The sequence below is a fragment of the Phragmites australis genome, chromosome 20 (genome assembly GCF_958298935.1).
Source record: "Phragmites australis chromosome 20, lpPhrAust1.1, whole genome shotgun sequence".
Lineage (NCBI taxonomy): Eukaryota > Viridiplantae > Streptophyta > Magnoliopsida > Poales > Poaceae > Phragmites > Phragmites australis.
This window is the reverse complement of record NC_084940.1, coordinates 4764967-4783039: the sequence shown is the minus strand read 5'-3', so window position 1 is coordinate 4783039 and position 18073 is coordinate 4764967. Positions and strand designations below refer to the sequence as shown.

The 18073-nt window shown below is 46.5% G+C and overlaps 1 protein-coding gene, 1 non-coding gene and 1 pseudogene across 2 annotated transcripts; 2 read left to right on the top strand and 1 right to left on the bottom strand.

Moving 5' to 3' along the window:
• Window positions 1-264: 264 nt before the first annotated feature.
• LOC133902381 (subtilisin-like protease SBT5.4) lies at window positions 265-8569 on the top strand (annotated as a pseudogene).
• LOC133901296 (uncharacterized) lies at window positions 2903-6080 on the bottom strand. Its single transcript, XM_062342606.1, has one exon. It carries the CDS (start codon window positions 5890-5892, stop codon window positions 4795-4797), a length of 1098 nt encoding a protein of 365 aa, XP_062198590.1. The 5' UTR covers window positions 5893-6080; the 3' UTR covers window positions 2903-4794.
• TRNAI-AAU (transfer RNA isoleucine (anticodon AAU)) lies at window positions 7282-7355 on the top strand. Its single transcript has one exon. It is a non-coding gene; the product is annotated as a tRNA-Ile (tRNA).
• Window positions 8570-18073: the final 9504 nt, after the last annotated feature.

Below are 18073 nucleotides of genomic sequence, written 5' to 3'. Positions count from 1 at the left end.
CATCTAATCTGAAACTAAAACACTCAAACTGAGAATAATTAGAGCAATTTGCCACTAATTAACATGATTAAGCCTAATTATTCACAAATTGGCATCATTCGAACATGACTAAGCGTTAATTAAGCCTAATTACATCTGATTAGGGGCTAATTTAGCTCTGATACTATTGTTATGCACTTGGGTTCATCTTAAATCATCATTAGCCCTAAAACAAACACATCTTGATTGCAACCGATGCTCGGAGATGCCATCTAGGGTTGATCGATGAGGAGGATGCGGTCGGTGTATGTTGCTGTAGTCGATCGCTGGCTTGATGCTGATGTTGACATAGTGGACACCAGCGTGGTGAAGGAATTCGTTGAAGTCGCAGTGGAGTGCTGGAGATCATCGACGTCATCTTGTAAGGGAGGCGTCAGCCTTCCCGTAGCCTCCAGCACTAGATCGATCGGACGAGTAGAGTTTGTTGAGGCTAAACCTATCTCAACCAATCGTTGGATCGTATGAGATGGCTGACTCCCTCCTTTTATATTGTGATCGCCACAGGGGACCAAAACCACGAGTTAGTTTTAGTGTCTCCGATCAGAGCGCGTAGTGAAGTTAAACTTCCTTAGGAAACGGGCGTTGATTAGCCCGAGATCAACACCAACTCACATTTGTCTACATCTCAAATTTTTTGTTTCCGTCAGGCAAAGTGTCCTGGAATGTTGACTAGACCATTAGCCTTGAGCACTGTCATAATGTTTGGCAAATAGTCTTGGATTGCATATGGAGATGCAGATACGCAGAGTTGTTGATTGTGCAGGGAGATGATGATGCTTATGTACGTCTGCATGCAGGAAGCTGATAGGTGCACGGTTCTTCAACAAGGGGTACCTGGCAACGGTTGGTCAGCATGTGAACCCGGCAAGCACGCGGGACACGGACGGGCATGTTAGGGTATTCCTAGTGACTGGATTGGTAGAACTATAAGATCATCGTGAAGAAGAAGAAATGTCGTGAGGAAGAAGAAGATAGAGGAGGGAGGACAACTGTATTGAGAGGGAAATGTCCAGAGTCACATGTTCGCTACCCGCCTCCCCCTCGTCTCTGCTATTTAACGACTCATTACATGGCCTCAGGCCCAAACACACACTGAGCCCACTCGTCTCCACGCACGCGCGGGTTAGGCTTGGTGCGGCGCCCCGTCCTCCTCGGCCCAGCTGTGTCTTCGTCTTGTGGTGGCGTCTGATCCTTGACAATCCCTCCCCCTTGGACACCGGCTTGTCCCCAAGCCGGCGCATACGGGAACCGCTGCTGCAAGGCTTCGGCATCCTCCCATGTAGCGAGGTCCTCCGGTGTCGACGACCACTTGACGAGTACTTGAGTGATAGTAGTCGTGCCACGCGTCACGAGCCGACGTTGAAGAATGCGCTCTGGAATCTGTAAGGCAGAGTTAGCGGAGGGTAACTGAGGTAATACCTGTGTGCTCGCGCCGACCGCTCGCTTCAATTGAGACACATGAAAAATGGGGTGAATCGAACTGTCAGGAGGGAGCTCCAACTTGTAAGCCACGGATCCAATCTTGGCCAGAATGCGATAAGGTCCGAAGAACTTGAATGCCAACTTGTGATTGGCGCGGACAGCGACTGATGATTGTGTATATGGCTGGAGTTTGAGGAACACCCAATCACCCACAGCAAATTGGCGTTCGGACCTGTTCTTGTCGGCCTGATTCTTCATACGCTGCTGCGCCCTCAACAAATGCTGATGCAGCAGACGATCCACTAAAACACGTTCGTGGAGCCATGAGGACATATCAGTGACTGGAGAATTGTGACCATCTTCAATTCCCAAGTGACGAGGAGTTGTGCCATAAAGAATTTCAAATGGAGATTTGTTGAGAGTAGAATGGAAACTTGTATTATACCAATACTCAGCTTGTGAAATCCACTGACTCCATTTCTTGGGGCAAGAATTAACAAAGCAACGCAAATATGTTTCAACGCACTGATTCAGGCGCTCTGTTTGCCCATCTGTCTGCGGATGGTAGGAGGAGCTCATGCGCAACTGAATACCAGCTAATTTGAATAGTTCTTGCCAAAAGTGAGATGTGAAGATGCGATCACGGTCAGATATGATTGACAAGGGTAGCCCATGAAGCTTATACACCGAATCCATGAACACACGAGCAATGACTGGTGCAGAAAATGGATGAGTGAGGTTTATAAAGTGTCCATACCGAGAGAATTTGTCGATCACTACCAGCAAGGCATTATAATGGCCGGAGCGAGGTAAGCCTTCCACAAAATCGAGTGAAATAATCTGCCACGATTGTGTAGGAACTGGTAAAGGTTGGAGCAAACCGGGATACTTCGCACGATCTGGTTTGGCCTGCTGGCAGATATGGCAATGCTGAACATATCGATGCACTTGTGCTTTCATGCCCTTCCATGCAAACAATTGTTTGATGCGGCGGTAAGTGACAGGGAAGCCCGAGTGACCACCAAGAGCACTGTCATGTAAGGCAGCAATGATCCGCTGTTGAAGTGTTTCATCTTTGCCAACCCAAATTCGTTGATTGTAGCGCAGAACACCCTGATTGAATGTGTAAGAGCCAGGAGCCTCAGCTCGAGATGTGACAGCCGCTAGCAATTTCTGAGTATCAGGATCAGTAGCATAACTGTTCACAATATCACTCAACCACTGAGGTTGGCAAGAAGAAATAGCATGCAATTCAGCCTCAGAATGTGGACGTCGGGACAGAGCATCGGCAACTTTGTTGTCAGTCCCTTTTCTGTATATGATCTTATAGTGCAGACCGAGCAATTTTGTAAATACTTTTTGCTGCCACGGTGTATGCAATCTCTGCTCATTCAAGTGGGCTAAACTGCAATGATCAGTATAAATAACAAATTCACCATGCTGTAGATAGGAACGCCATTGCTCAATGGCCAACAGAATGGCCAAATATTCTTTTTCATATGTTGACATGCCTCTTGTGCGGGTGCCCAACGCTTTGCTAACAAAGGCGATGGGATGGCCATTCTGCATCAAGACAGCACCCACACCAACATCGCTAGCATCTGTTTCCACTTGAAATGGTTTGTGAAAATCTGGAAGTGCTAAAACAGGTGATGTGATCAATGCATGTTGAAGAGCTCTGAAAGCCTTGTCAGTCACATCTGTCCACATAAAAATGGAGTTCTTACGCAACAATTCAGTTAGGGGTCTGCTGATTGAACCAAAATGGCGCACAAACTTGCGGTAGTACCCTGCAAGACCCAAGAAGCTCCTTAACTCCTTGACATTAGTTGGGGTTGGCCAATCCCTGATAGCAGCAATTTTTTCTCCATCAGTTTGTACCCCAGCTGAGCTAACAATATGTCCCAAATAAGCAATGGTGGGTTGGGCAAAAGAGCACTTAGACATTTTGACAAACCATTGATCTTGTCTAAGCAGAGATAATACTTGACTGAGATGATGCACATGGGCTTCTAGTGATTTACTATACACCAATATATCGTCAAAGAATACCAACACACTCTTGCGAAGGAAAGGAGCTAAAGTAGTGTTCATGGCCTTTTGAAATGTAGCTGGAGCACCAGATAACCCAAATGGCATCACACAAAATTCATAATGACCGGTGTGTGTTTGGAATGCTGTTTTGAATTCCTCACCACTGCCCAATCGGATTTGATGATATCCAGCCCTTAAATCCAATTTAGAAAACCAACATGCTCCGGCTAATTCATCCAACAATTCCTCTATAATAGGCACTGGATATTTACTCTTCACAGATAAAGCATTCAATTGTCGGTAATCCACACAAAAACGCCAATTACCATCCTTCTTTTTGACTAACAGGACAGGTGAAGAAAAGGCACTGCTACTATGCTGAATCAGACCTTGTGCAAGCATGTCCTGCACTTGTGTTTCAATTTCACTCTTGAGGGCTGGAGAATACCTATAGGGTCTGACCTGCACTGGCTGGGCACCCGAAATCAGAGGAATTTTGTGATCACAAGATCTGGGAGGAGGAAGACCCTTGGGTTCAGCAAACACATCGGCATACTGTTGAAGCAATTCCTGTATGGGTTCAGTCACAGCCATTGTAGTGGTATGAGTGGGAGCTGACAGAATAGTCATCAGATGCACTTCTGTCTGTCCAGAGGAATCAGGAGTAATCCCTTGTAAGGTGACCTAAGTACCATCATAAGGAATTGTCATACACTTGGACCCCCAATGTACTTTCATAGGACTATATGTTTCTAACCAATCCATACCAATAATGGCACCATAATTGTGTAGTGGCAGTATTTTGAAGGGTGTTTGAAATGTAAGTCCCTGAATGGACCAGGAAATAGATTGCAATTCCTTAGTACATTCCAAAATGCCCCCATTAGCTACTTGTACTTTAAGAGAAACAGGTGCTGAACTGATTCCTTGAAGTTGTGTAGCAATAGCAGTGCTAAGGAAGGTGTGGGAGCTGCCAGAATCTATAAGCATGAGGATGTTAATACCTTGAATCTGACCATATATCTTCATAGTTTTGGGCAACTCGTGTCCAGTGCTAGCTGCAGAAGACAAGGCGAACAGGACCTCTTCAGACTGATGGTATTGCTGGGTAGCCTCCACATCATCACAAGAAAATAACTCCCACAGCTCTTGAACTGCATGTAATTGCACAGTGGTGCTGCATCTGTGATCTCTGGTCCACTTTTCAGCACAAGTATAACATAACCCTCGTGCCTTTCTATATGCACGTAAGGCAGCCAGCTTGTCATCAGTGGATTGGTGATGGGTACTGTCCACTCCTCATTTGTCAAGCGGTGGTTCAGCAAGTGGAAGTTTCGGAGGAGCCATCAGAGACGTATTCTTCACAGATGAGCGATAAGGAGCAGAGTACTCCGGTTTGCGATAATCACGGCGCTTGTGGCCTTCTCCAACTTCTTCCTGCAATGCAGCAAGAGTACAAGCAGTATCCAAATCGATCGGTCGTTGAACCATAACAATAGATTTAATCTCATCTTTTAAGCCATCAACAAATCTAGTGGTATAGTAAAGTGGATCAGGAATGGAGTCATAAGCTGCAAGTTGATCGACTAATGCTACGAACTTATCAATGTACTCTTGAACTGTATGGGTTTGTCGAATTTGAAAAAGTTGGCGAAGCAGCAGCTCATGCTGATCACGCCCAAAACGCATGTGAACCATTTCACAGAACTGCGACCATGTTGCTGTGCGCACACGGCGTTCGACCGATTGCAGCCAACGAGCCGCAACACCCTTAAGATGCATAGACGCCACCTTAATCCACATGGATGGATCAACGCCAAACATGTCAAAGTAATTTTCACATCGACTTTGCCACAACTTCGGATTCTCGCCGTCAAATTCCGGGAAATTCATTTTAGGCAGTTTGGGTCCCAAGTGCGAAGAACTGAATGAGGAATGCATGAACGAATCCATGGGGCGAAAACCCGAAGTAGAGTGAGGGGTTGGTGATTGTGTGGTACCTCTGACCGGGAGATGTGTGAGGGTAGCGACTGACCCAAACACATGCTCCCGGTGATCGGAGTTCTCGCGATGCCCATGAAGGCCGATGGCGGAATCTCCAGCAGGTGGGCGCTGGCCGGCCATCTCCGGGGGCGCCAGTATGCCCGCGGAATCCACCGAAGTATCGACGATGACGTGATCGATGTGCTTACGAAGCACACCCATCTCGAGTTGGAGAGCCTCCACCGCGGATGCGATTTGCGGCTTCCAGGCGTCGAGGGTGGTGAGCGCTTCTTCGATTGGCTTGAATTTCTCAACCAAGTTGGACTCGACCCGATCGATGCGCGTTTCGACTCCGTCAAACCGATCGCCAAGGAGCTTGAACTCGTCGAGGAGGAGCTTCAGTTGAGGATCCATGACGCCGGCGCGCTTCTGAAAACGCGTGAAGTGGTGATGCGGATCCAGAATGGTCGCAGGAAGGTAGGTCTCTGATACCAGATTGTTAGGGTATTCCTAGTGACTGGATTGGTAGAACTATAAGATCATCGTGAAGAAGAAGAAATGTCGTGAGGAAGAAGAAGATAGAGGAGGGAGGACAGCTGTATTGAGAGGGAAATGTCCAGAGTCACATGTTCGCTACCCGCCTCCCCCTCGTCTCTGCTATTTAACGACTCATTACATGGCCTCAGGCCCAAACACTCACTGAGCCCACTCGTCTCCACGCACGCGCGGGTTAGGCTTGGTGCGGCGCCCCGTCCTCCTCGGCCCAGCTGTGTCTTCGTCTTGTGGTGGCGTCTGATCCTTGACAGGGCACGGCACGCACACGCTCTCCACGGCGGCCGGCCGGTTCGTGCCTGGCGCGAATCTCTTCGGGTACGGCAACGGCACGGCCAAGGGGGGCGCACGTCGCGGCGTACAAGGTTTGCTGGCGCCCCGTGAATGGCAGCGAGTGCTTCGACGCCGACATCATCGCGGCGTTCGACGCTGCCATCTACGACGGGGTGCACGTGCTCTCTGTGTCTCTAGGGGGCTCCCCCGCGGAGTACTTCAGGGATGGCGTGGCCATTGGGTCGTTCCACGCGGTCAGGAACGGCGTCACCGCTCGGCCGGGAACTCGGGGCCCGGCACCGGCACTGTGTCGAACACCCCGCCGTGGCTGGTGACCGTCGGAGCCAGCACCATGGACAGGGAGTTCCCTGCGTACCTGGTCCTTGGCAACAAGAATCGGATCGAAGTCAATAACAGATCGATAGCTCAAATCATCTTTCAGACTCCTATTATTCCAACCTTTATCTGATGAAATACAGCATTTTATTTTGACAGAGGCAAAGTCTCTCGCCGGTGCGCCTCCCTGACAACAAGTACTACCGGCTGATCAGCTCAGAGGAAGCAAAGGCAGCCAATGCAACAGCAAAGGAAGCGTAAGCATGCATGAGCCTGCCTTGCAATGTTCTATACACCTGCTGAAATTGTTGATCTTCTGATGGCTGGCATGGTTGTGATGGAAAGCTTGTGCACTTGCGGATTCTGCAGGAAACTTTGCATTTAGGGGTCACTGGACAAGGCGAAAGTCATGGGGAAGATCGTCGTGTGCATCCGTGGGAATAGTGCGCGGGTGGAGAAAGGTGAGGCGGTTCGCCGGGCCGGTGGAGTTGGCCTGGTGCTGGCGAACGATGAGGCCAGCGGAAATGAGGTGATCGCCGATGCACACGTGCTCCGGCCACGCACATCACCTATTCTGATGGAGCCTGTTGGCATACTGAACTTATCATACTAGTTAACTTTTATTTGGCTATTCGTTCGAATGGCCTATTAGCTCAGCTGGTTAGAGCGTCGTGCTAATAACGCGAAGGTCGCAGGTTCGAGACCTGCATGGGCCAAATGACTTCTTTTTGGCTCCATTTTTTTTTGGGTTTCCATATCCTTTGGGAGTTTTTTTTTATGGTTCCAGTCTAAGCCCAGTGCTCATGTCGTGCAGGTCTGCATCCGGCTACATCACTGTCCCAAACACCACGCTGGACACGAAGCCGGCGCCGTTCATGGCCGCCTTCTCCTCCCAAGGCCCCAATACCGTCAGGCCTCAGATTCTCAAGGTCCAAAACAATTCCCGCGGCACACCATGCATGCCTCTGACTCTTGCCTCGACCATGAGTGATCGACTCCTAACTGTCCGTGGATGTCTTCGGCAGCCTGACATCACCGCGCCGGGCGTCAGCATCCTCGCGGCATTCACCGGCCTGGCGGGGCCGACCGGCCTCGCCTTCGACGACCGCCGCGTCCTCTTCAACTCCGAGTCCGGCACCTCCATGTCGTGCCCGCACGTCTCCGGCATCGCCGGCCTCCTCAAGGCCCTCCACCCAGACTGGAGCCCCGCCGCGATCAAGTCGGCCATCATGGCGACCGGTAACTCAAAATTCGGAGCGCAAACACACTGCACATTGCCAACTACGTTCTAACAAAAGTTGTTTGATGTTTGCATCGCAGCCAGAGTGCAGGACAACATGAGGAAGCCAATGAGCAACTCGTCGTTCCTCCGAGCGACGCCGTTCGGCTACGGCGCCGGCCACGTGCAGCCCAACCGCGCCGCGGACCCGGGCCTCGTCTACGACGCGAACGCCACGGACTACCTCGGCTTCCTCTGCGCGCTGGGCTACAACTCCTCGGTGATCACCATGTTCCTGTCCGGCCAGCGGCAGCAGCCAGCATACGCGTGCCCGGTGCGGCCACCGAAGCCTGAAGACCTGAACTACCCATCCGTCGCGGTGCCGCATCTGTCCCCCACCGGCGCACGCCACACATCGTCACGAGGAGGGTGAGGAATGTCGGCGCCGGCGCGGCCACGTACGACGTGAGCGTCGCCGAGCCGCGCGGCGTGTCGGTGGACGTGCGGCCGGAGCGACTCGAGTTCGCCGCGGCAGGGGAAGAGAAAGAGCTCACCGTCACGTTTAGGGCCAAGAAAGGGTTCTTCTTGCCGGGGGAGTACGTGTTCGGGCGGCTGGTATGGTCGGATGGCGCCGGGAGACACCGCGTGAGGAGCCCTCTTGTGGTGAGGGTCGGGGACACGAGGAAGATGAGTCGTCATTCGATTGCTTGACGAGCTTTGTTAGGATTTCATGCATGATGGTGAGGAATGAAGCCTGGCCAGAGAAGGTTGGCTTGGTGAAGAACAATATAATGATGTGTCAGCTTATGCATGATGGTGAACAATATAGGCGCTGTTTGGTAGAGCTATGATTCTGTGGTGAGAGTGATTCTGTGGTGGAAGTAGGGTGGGAGTGATTCTGTGGTGGAAGTAATTCTGTTTGTAAAATCGTTTGGTATGCTAGTGGTGGAAGTGATTCCTAAGAGGATATTGTGTTGAAATCGAGAAGAATCAGTCGAGAATCAGGTGTAAACTAGTTTTTTCAGCTCCCACCTCGCTATACAAAACGGGAAGTGATTCCCGAGCAGAATCACTCCCCAACCAACCCGTTTGGTAGCGCTGGGAGTGATTCCGGAGCAGAATCAACTCCCAGAGCTCTACCAAACGGGGCCATAATGGTGTGCAGAGTGCATGTGGAGTTATATTTTCTGTCTTGGGACTAGTTATAATGAAACTAGCATATCAACTCGTACGACTGCACAGGTTGAAATTTAGCTTACGACTGAATTATAAATATTTGTGTTAATAATGGTTGTATGCTAAGATACATCAGTTATTTATATTTAAATATTGAAATATAAAATATAAATATAATTTTTTTCATAATATTGGAATCATATTTATTATTTGTAAATAGATCTAATTTATAATTTTCATTTTATGTGTTACGCAAAATTTGATTTTTATTTGTTTCTTGATTTTTTGAAATTATTATTGTTTTTAATGTCGTCACCGTATCTCATATTATTTTTTAAAATACATTATAAATTCTTTGATATTATTTTTATGTGATAATCCGTAATATGTTTGCATTCTGTTGTTTTAATTTTGTAATGTTTGATTACACGTATATTTATTTAGTATATTTTAATTGATTTGAAAAAGTGTGTTGATTGCTAACGTCACTAAGTTGGAGTTTACTAACGTAATCTTGTTGGACAAATGATATCTAAAAAAAAAAGTAAAGGCAAGACGAGAAATAGTATTAGGGTTGAACACTATTGTTTATTTTTTAATCTTCTATTTTGTTTTGTCTAGTTATTGATTTATGGTTATAGTTAGTCAATCAATTAATTCATAACTTTTCATACGAAATCGGATGGAGATAAACTTTATATGATAATTATAGCCCTCGACGAGATCTACAACTTTATAGTTAAAACCTTTTTCATTTAAAAACATTAAATGTCCAAATAATCATTTGAAGAGGAATCAAACTGTGACTGTCATAATAATTAGATGGTGAAATATCAACCCTATGAATAGTTTGAGTCATATTTAAATGAGTATGTCTAGAACCTCAAATGTTTTGCTTTGTCATTATCAGAGGGGGGCAAGAACAGATTTATTTTGAGGTGGTCCATTCATAGGAATTTCTTAGATTCACTTTGAATGATGATTATTACATGTGGGTCACATAAGAAGCCTCCTGTATTAAACAATTATTTGGACATATAAATGACTTCAAATGAAAAAAGTTTTCAACCACAAATTTGTTGATATCGTCGATGGCTAAAATTTTCATATAAAGTTTGTCCCTATCTAACTTCATATGAAAAAGTTATGAATTTTTGTAACCCATTACCACATGCGGATCACATAAGAAATCTCATATGTAAAAGACATTTTTAGAGGTGGTTTCTTACGTGAACCGTCTCTAATAATGGTGATGATTTACATATGGGGTTTCTTATATGAATCATCTCTGATAATAGGTTGTAAATATTTATAATTTTTTCATACGAAGTTGGATGGAGACAAATTTTATATAAAAATTGTAACCCTCGATGAGATATACAACTTTGTAGTTGAAATTTTTTTTCATTTAAACTCATTTAGATATTCAAATAACTATTTGAAGTTTCAAACAAAATATATCAAAAGTATTGCTTACACTATTAGTATCACTAGTACTTTTATGGTAAGATGGTAAGAATATATCGTACGAGCTGAGAGATTCCGGATTTGAGTGTCATAAATCTTATTTTAAGTGAAAAATCGTGTGATTTGCGATGACGTGGGTTCCTCTAGTGTATTTTCTTTTTTTTTTGAAAAAAAATATTAATTTTGAAAATTGATTATCAAAGGCGATCCGCTTAAAGAACCATGTATAAAAATTGAATCATTAGAGATGATTTCTTAAATAAACTGTATATGAAAATATATTATCACAGACGGTTCTTAAGTGAACCGTATTTGAAAATAAGTTTTCACATACGATATCTTTTGCATATGTGAAAATCATCTATTTTTACATACTTTTATTAAAAATAATTGATTAAATACCTATACAAATAGATTATTATCTACTTAAAAATAATTTTTATAGTAGCGATTCTCATGAACACCGGCGAGCGTGCAGCTAGGACGGCACGATGGGCCCTGATACTACCGCCAACGGCATTCACGAGGATGTCCGGAGGATGCCTTCTTCCAGCATCCGCACGAAACCAGACTGCGTATCCATCTGCCATTCGGTCTTCATTTGGTTGGAGGGGCCTGGAGAGGATCGATGAACACACTGTAATGCAAATACATGAGAAAAAATACACAATATATTTAGATCATCTTCAACAGATATTTTAAAATTCTATTCTCTATAATACTATTACAATATCCTCTAATACTATTACAGTATTCTCTATTTTTTTCATCTCCAGTAGCTACCTTATTTCCTACCTTCCATTCATCTCCTTCTTCTCTCGGACTTACACGCATACACTAAGCATAGTGATACGGGAGCCCCTCTTCCGGCTGCAAAAATACCGAAGCTTCCTGGAATTTGCCGATCGGCTGTATCACTGTTGCCTGGAAGCCGACGCTGCTGGAGTGGAGGTCCGAGCGGCAAACGTATACTGTAGCACTTTGCATTCCATTGGTACAGTATTTTAGAATACGGAAACCAATTATTGCTGGAGATGGTCTCATAAGTGATAATCCCACTCTCTCACTGACATATAGCTCTATCTGAATCACTGACAGTAAGTTAGGTGACAAATTATTAACCAATTAATCCATAGAGTGACAAAAAATAATTAATTTGGCACTTGGCGGTGTGGTGGAGACGTTAGATTCTAGACATTTGATAGGTGCGCACACGTGCGTATTTGAATTTGGTATGCATGTGTGATGGTGTGTATATGTATGTGTAACGAGGGAAAGTAAGCTATATCGGCATGTTAGTTGACCACGAGTATCACACGTTCAAAAGGAAGCAGGAATTGCTTACACTATTTCTTATTTTGAAGTCGATAAACTTTATCTCAATCTAGAGTCTTGTAGAAACAAAACCAGCTACACCCCATAGGAAACCGCGATCGTAACCGCGATCTAGCTCTATTTCAACTCCTTTATGAACAAACGCTTCCTGTATTTGGAAAGGAGGAGAGGTTGAAGGTAACTAGAAATTAAACTTACTTGGACGAGATACTACGGTCGGTTGATCGTGAGTGAAATTGACAATTCTGACGGAGACAGAAGCAACGTGGTCCACGCGAAAATTCGGCGATGTCACCCTTACGCAGGTGCTCCCGTAGTGTCTGAGCACCGATAGCTCCCTTCAAAATTCAGATAGCACAATCAGAAAACAAATGTGAATTGCCGGAGCGTCGTCAACACGACGGATCGCGGCGCCGCCGGTTTCGAGTACTGGATGGAAGATAGGATGGAGCCCGTCTCCGAGTCGTTGTTGGCGTTCGTCTTTGAAGCGAGGAGTCTATCCCTTGGGGATGCTTTTGGGGCCTGCCCGTCTGTTATTGGTGGATGGATGGAGTCTGATTCCAACTCGAGGAAGGTTGGGGATTCCGATCCGGTGGTGAAATTGTTTGGAGTTTGGATGTTAACTAGATTGGAAAGGGGGAATTCGAGTCGTATTGTTCAGGGTCTGGGGAATCTGCTCTGGGTATTCTTAAGGCCGCCCAGGGCATTGGCCGTCTCGTGCTGCAAATCTCCATCAGGTGACGGTAAGGCTCAAGTCCCTGGTGTTTCGCTCCCTACTGCTGGGTTCTTATCGTTCGCTGCCGCTAGGGATTGGGGTGATCAAGGGGTGCCCGTTGAGGGAACTGCCCACCCGAAGTCCTTTTGCGTCGGTGTTTCGATGGATTCGCAGTTGGGGGATTTGGGGAAAGATCTGATGCTGGTACCGCAGAAGGCAACTTCGTCCATGGCGCGAGCTGAGGCAAACCAGGTTCGGGAAGGCCAGTATCTGGTGGATGATCAATCGGGGGAGATGGGCATAAACACAGGGCCAGATGCTTATCTTGAAGATGGTGGGATAGAAGAGGATGATGGCGTGGTAGAATTTGAGATCGATGAGGCAGAAGCTCAGTCGGCTGGTCAATGGACTGTGTTAGCAAGGTATTATTCATTGAAACACCCAAACCCGATGGCACTTTTTGATGATCTCAAGCGGGCCTGGCAGCTACGATCAGACTTTAGTTTTAAAGCACTGAGGGATAACTTGTTTATTATTACATTTGGATTGGAAGGTGATTTTGCATTTGTTCTTAGAGGAGGGCTATGGATTCACCGAGGTGATGCTCTTATTGTTGCTTCTTTTGATGGGTTCACGAGCCCGTCGGAGGTTCCTCTTAACGCTATTCCGGTGTGGGTGCGTATATATGATTTGCCGCTGGGGATGATGAATAAGAGGGCTGGAGAAACACTAGGCAAGAAGCTTGGGTCTGTCCAGGCGGTGGATGTGGAGGAAAACGGCCGGAACAAGCATGATTTCCTGCGAGTCAGAATTGAGCTCCCTGTTGACCGACCTCTGAAGGTGAAGTTGCCAACCAAGGTGAAGGTTCAAGGAAAGGAGGTGGTACGCAACTTTGACTTGCGGTATGAACGGGTGCCGTATTTTTGTTTCCACTGCGGATTCATGGGACACTCAGATAAGGAGTGTGCAAAGGCTGGTGAGGGGGCAGTCTCGCAGCTTTATTCGGCTGAACTTCATTGTTCGCCGTTTAAGCATTATGAACGAAGAACAAGCTATGTCAAGGCGGAGGCCACTCCGACAGTCCGACGACAGCTTGCTTTCAACCAAGCGGGCAGTGCAGGCTCTTCTTCTAATCGGCAGAGAGGACAGGGGCAGGATGCCAAGGGGGATCAGCCCGTACAGGTTGGTGTGAGGGATGACTTTGAAGAACAAGAAGCAGAAGGAAATATGCAGATTGATAAAGAACTATCAGAGCAAGCAAATAAACTTTCTGTGATGGAACGAGAGGGGAAGAAGGAGAAGGCCAGTAAGAAAGGAAAAACTATACAATCTGTTTCTCTGTTGGTAACCAAAAATCTGGGAGGGGTGACTAATACAAAGGCTGATTTAATCAGAGGGGCGCCAATTCCGGGAGTTTCCTTAACTTCCAGTGATATGATCCCAGCGCTGCGGTCTTTGGGGACGGTGCTGGAGTCATAGGGCACCTCTGAGCTGATGGAAGATGGTCTGCTTCGATCCAAAAGGGTGGCTGACCAGAGGGGCTCGGGTGTGTCTGTGCCGAAGTTGGACCTGCTGGTGACGCCAAATGCAGCAACTGGAGGAGGGGCCTAGAAGAAAAAGAGATTGAACCCTTCAGTTGGTGATGTGATTCAAGACCAGGAGATGGAGGAGGACGATATGGTAAGCAAGGATGGTAGGGAAGCAACCAGTCCGGGGGCTACTGGTAAACTGACGGAGCCAATAGTGCTCCGTCAGGAACCATGAATTGTTTAAGTTGGAACTGCCGGGGCATAGGGAATACTCCGACAGTTCGTGACCTGGTGTCTTTGGTTAAAGCCAATAATTCCCAACTTGTGTTCCTTTGTGAAACTAGACAAAAGTGTGTGAAAGTGCGGCGTTTGCGTAGTAGGTTAGGTCTCACAGGTTTTGTTGGCAATGACAGTGACGGTCGTAGTGGTGGTTTAGCTTTATTTTGGCATGAAAATTGGTCTGTGGAGATTAAAGGTGTGAATGAAAGGTATATTGATGCGTATATTCGAATCTCCCAGAATGCGCCAACCTGGCATATAACTTGTGTGTATGGTGAGCCGAGACTCGAGAACAGACAACACATGTGGAACCTTTTAAGTGATCTTAAACAGAGTTCTGAATTACCTTGGTTGGTTTTGGGAGATTTTAATGAAGCCCTTTGGCAGTTTGAACACTTTTCGTATACTCGGAGGACAGAACGTCAGATGCAAGCTTTTAGGGATGTTCTGCAGGTTTGTGGTCTAAGTGACTTGGGTTTTGAAGGTTTGCCTTACACTTATGATAACAATAGGGCTGGTAGAGGGAATGTCAAGGTGAGATTGGACAGAGGAGTTGCTGATGATTCTTGGAGGGACTTGTTTAGCGATGCTACGGTTAAACACCTGGTATCACCATGCTCAGACCATTGCCCTGTCTTGGTTCGGTTGTAGCAAGAATCAGGGGGTCGAAATAACAGAAGATGCCGGCACTATGAGATCATGTGGGAACGGGAAACTGAATTACCGGAGATTATTGCAAATGAATGGTGCCAAAATGGTGCCATGTCAGATCTGGTACAAATCAACAAGGCAATGGAAAACATGATGAAAATTCTGCAAGAATGGGGGAAGAGAAAGTTTGGAAACGTTGGTAGTCAAATTGAGAAGCTTAGAGGTAAACTGGAAGAGCTGCAGAACAACCAGGGAGAGAGAAGTGAGATTAGAAGATTACAGGACCAAATGAATGAGTTGCTATATAGGGAGGAAATGCTCTGGTTACAACGGTCAAGAATTGCTTGGCTAAAGGAAGGCGATAAAAACACTAGATACTTTCATAGCAAGGCGGTCTGGAGGGCGAGGAAAAATAGAATCACCAAATTGAGAGATAATGATGGGAATATCCAAACTGTCCCCACTACTATGGAAAGATTGGCCACGTCTTATTTTCAAGAACTATATACTAAAGACCCTTCTATTAATCCTAATGTTATAGTTCAGCTGATGGATGTGCAGGTAACGGAGGATATGAATGAGGCGCTGTGTAAGAAATTCACGGAGGAGGAAATTGCTAACGCAGTCTTCCAGATTGGCCCGATTAAAGCACCTGGACCGGACGGGTTTCCTGCGAGGTTCTATCAGAGGAATTGGGGAATTGTGAAGCAAGAAGTTGTGACAGCTGTAAGGTGTTTCTTTGAAACAGGGATTATGCCTGAGGGCGTAAATAATACCTCCATTATCTTAATTCCGAAGGTCAATAACCCGATGAATCTTAAAGATTTTAGACCTATCAGCTTATGCAATGTCCTCTACAAAATTGTTTCTAAGTGTCTGGTTAACAGGTTGAGACCATTATTAGATGACATTATTTCGCCTAATCAAAGCGCCTTTGTGCAGGGCCGTATGATCACTGATAATGCCTTGGTTGCCTTCGAATGCATCCATAACATACAGAACACAAAGAAACCGGAAAATTCTTTCTGTGCTTATAAGTTGGATTTATCAAAAGCATATGACCGGGTCGATTGGTCTTTTTTGGAACAGGCGATGCTGAAGATAGGTTTCGCTCACCGTTGGGTCGATTGGATTATGTCGTGTGTGACCTCGGTGAGATATTCCGTAAAATTCAATGGAGCTCTATTGGATGCATTTGTTCCGACTCGCGGCCTTCGACAAGGTGATCCCCTCTCCCCTTTTTTATTCCTGTTTGTGGCTGATGGTTTGTCACATTTGATAAAGGCTGAGGTGAATGGTGGGAGAGTATCCCCTGTTAGGGTGTGTCGTAATGCACCAGGTGTGTCCCACCTCTTGTTTGCAGATGATACCTTGCTCTTCCTTAAAGCAAATGAGTATCAAGCCGCCAATGTCAGAAGGGTGCTGAACCTTTATGTTCAGGGCACTGGTCAATTAATTAACCCAGCGAAGTGCTCTATTATGTTTGGTGATGCTTGCCCACAGCCCAAACAGGAAGCGGTAAAGACCATACTTGGTGTTGTGCAGGATTCTTTTGAAGCTAAATATTTGGGACTGCCAATGCCGGAAGGGAGGATGAAGGGAGGGAAGTTTCAAAGCCTCCAGGAACAGCTAAGTAAAAGGCTAATTCAATGGGGAGACAATTTTTTATCTAGTGGGGGCAAGGAAATCATGATCAAGGCGGTTGCACAAGCTATCCCGGTTTATGTCATGGGGGTGTTTAAGCTTCCCGCGTCAGTACTAGATGACCTCACAAAGATGACTCGAAATTTTTGGTGGGGTGTGGAAAATGGGAATCGGAAAACTCATTGGTCTTCCTGGAGCAGGCTAACGAATTTGAAGTGTAAAGGTGGGATGGGTTTCCGAGATATGAAGCTCTTTAATCAAGCGTTGTTAGCGCGTCAAGCGTGGAGGCTGATCTTGAAACCGGATAGCTTGTGTGCGAGGGTATTAAAGGCTCGCTACTACCCTAATGGCTGTTTGGGGGATACAGTCTTCGCAGGGAATGCTTCGCCTACATGGCGCGCTATGGAGTATGGTTTGGAGCTGCTAAAGAAAGGGCTGATCTGGCGAGTGGGAAATGGTAACTCAATAAGAATTTGGCGTGACCCCTGGATTCCGAGAGACCACTCCCGAAGGGTCATCAGTAGGCAGGGGGGATGCAGGACAAAGAGGGTGGCAGATCTGTTGGATGATCAGGGGCATTGGGATGCTGTTAAGCTTCAGCAAATCTTCTTGCCGGTCGATGTGGCTGCTATCTCCAAAATCAAGACCGCAGGGAGGAGGGTGGAGGATATGTTGGCCTGGCATCCAGAGAGAAATGGCATGTTTACTGTTCGGAGTGCATATAAGCTAGCCTTGAACCTTCAGGCGCAGGGATCTGGGAGTGGTGCAGTAAGCTTGCATCCGGATGGTAGGAACCCCCTATGGGACCAGGTGTGGAAATGCCCTGTTCCGCAGAAGGTTCGCATCTTTACGTGGAAAGTTGCCTCTAATAGCTTGGCCACTCAGTATAATAAGCGGTGACGACGCTTAGCTCTGGATGATGTCTGTGGTATTTGTGGTATGGAAAAAGAGGATACCTTCCATGCGTTGTGTCGTTGCCCAAATGCCAAAGCGCTGTGGAATGCTATGCGGCAGGTTTGGTGCTTGCCGTCAGATGAAGCGCTTCATGTGTCAGGTACGCAATGGTTATTAATTCTGTTGGATAAGATTCCTTGTACGAGCCGCATGTTGTTACTAATGTTATTGTGGCGTGTTTGGCATGTACGCAACGAGGTGATTCATCAAAAGCCGGCTCCGCCTGTGGAAGTTTCCAGGCGATTCCTGGAGAGCTATGTCCAATCACTATTATTAATCAAACAGCACCCGAACAGTGATGTGACGAGAGGCAAGCAAGTCATTGGCGTCTCCTTAGAGGAATTGCGGTTGCAGCGGCGGTCCAGCATATCTATGACTAAGGTGATTAAGCAATGGACACGACCACCTCCGGAATGGCACAAATTAAACATAGATGGCTCCTTCTCTTCAAAAGATGGGAGGGCG

What these genes read in the sequence shown, in the direction of transcription:
- LOC133901296 (XM_062342606.1), bottom strand. Translation starts at nt 5,892, where the DNA reads ATGGATCCTCAACTGAAGCTCCTCCTCGACGAGTTCAAGCTCCTTGGC.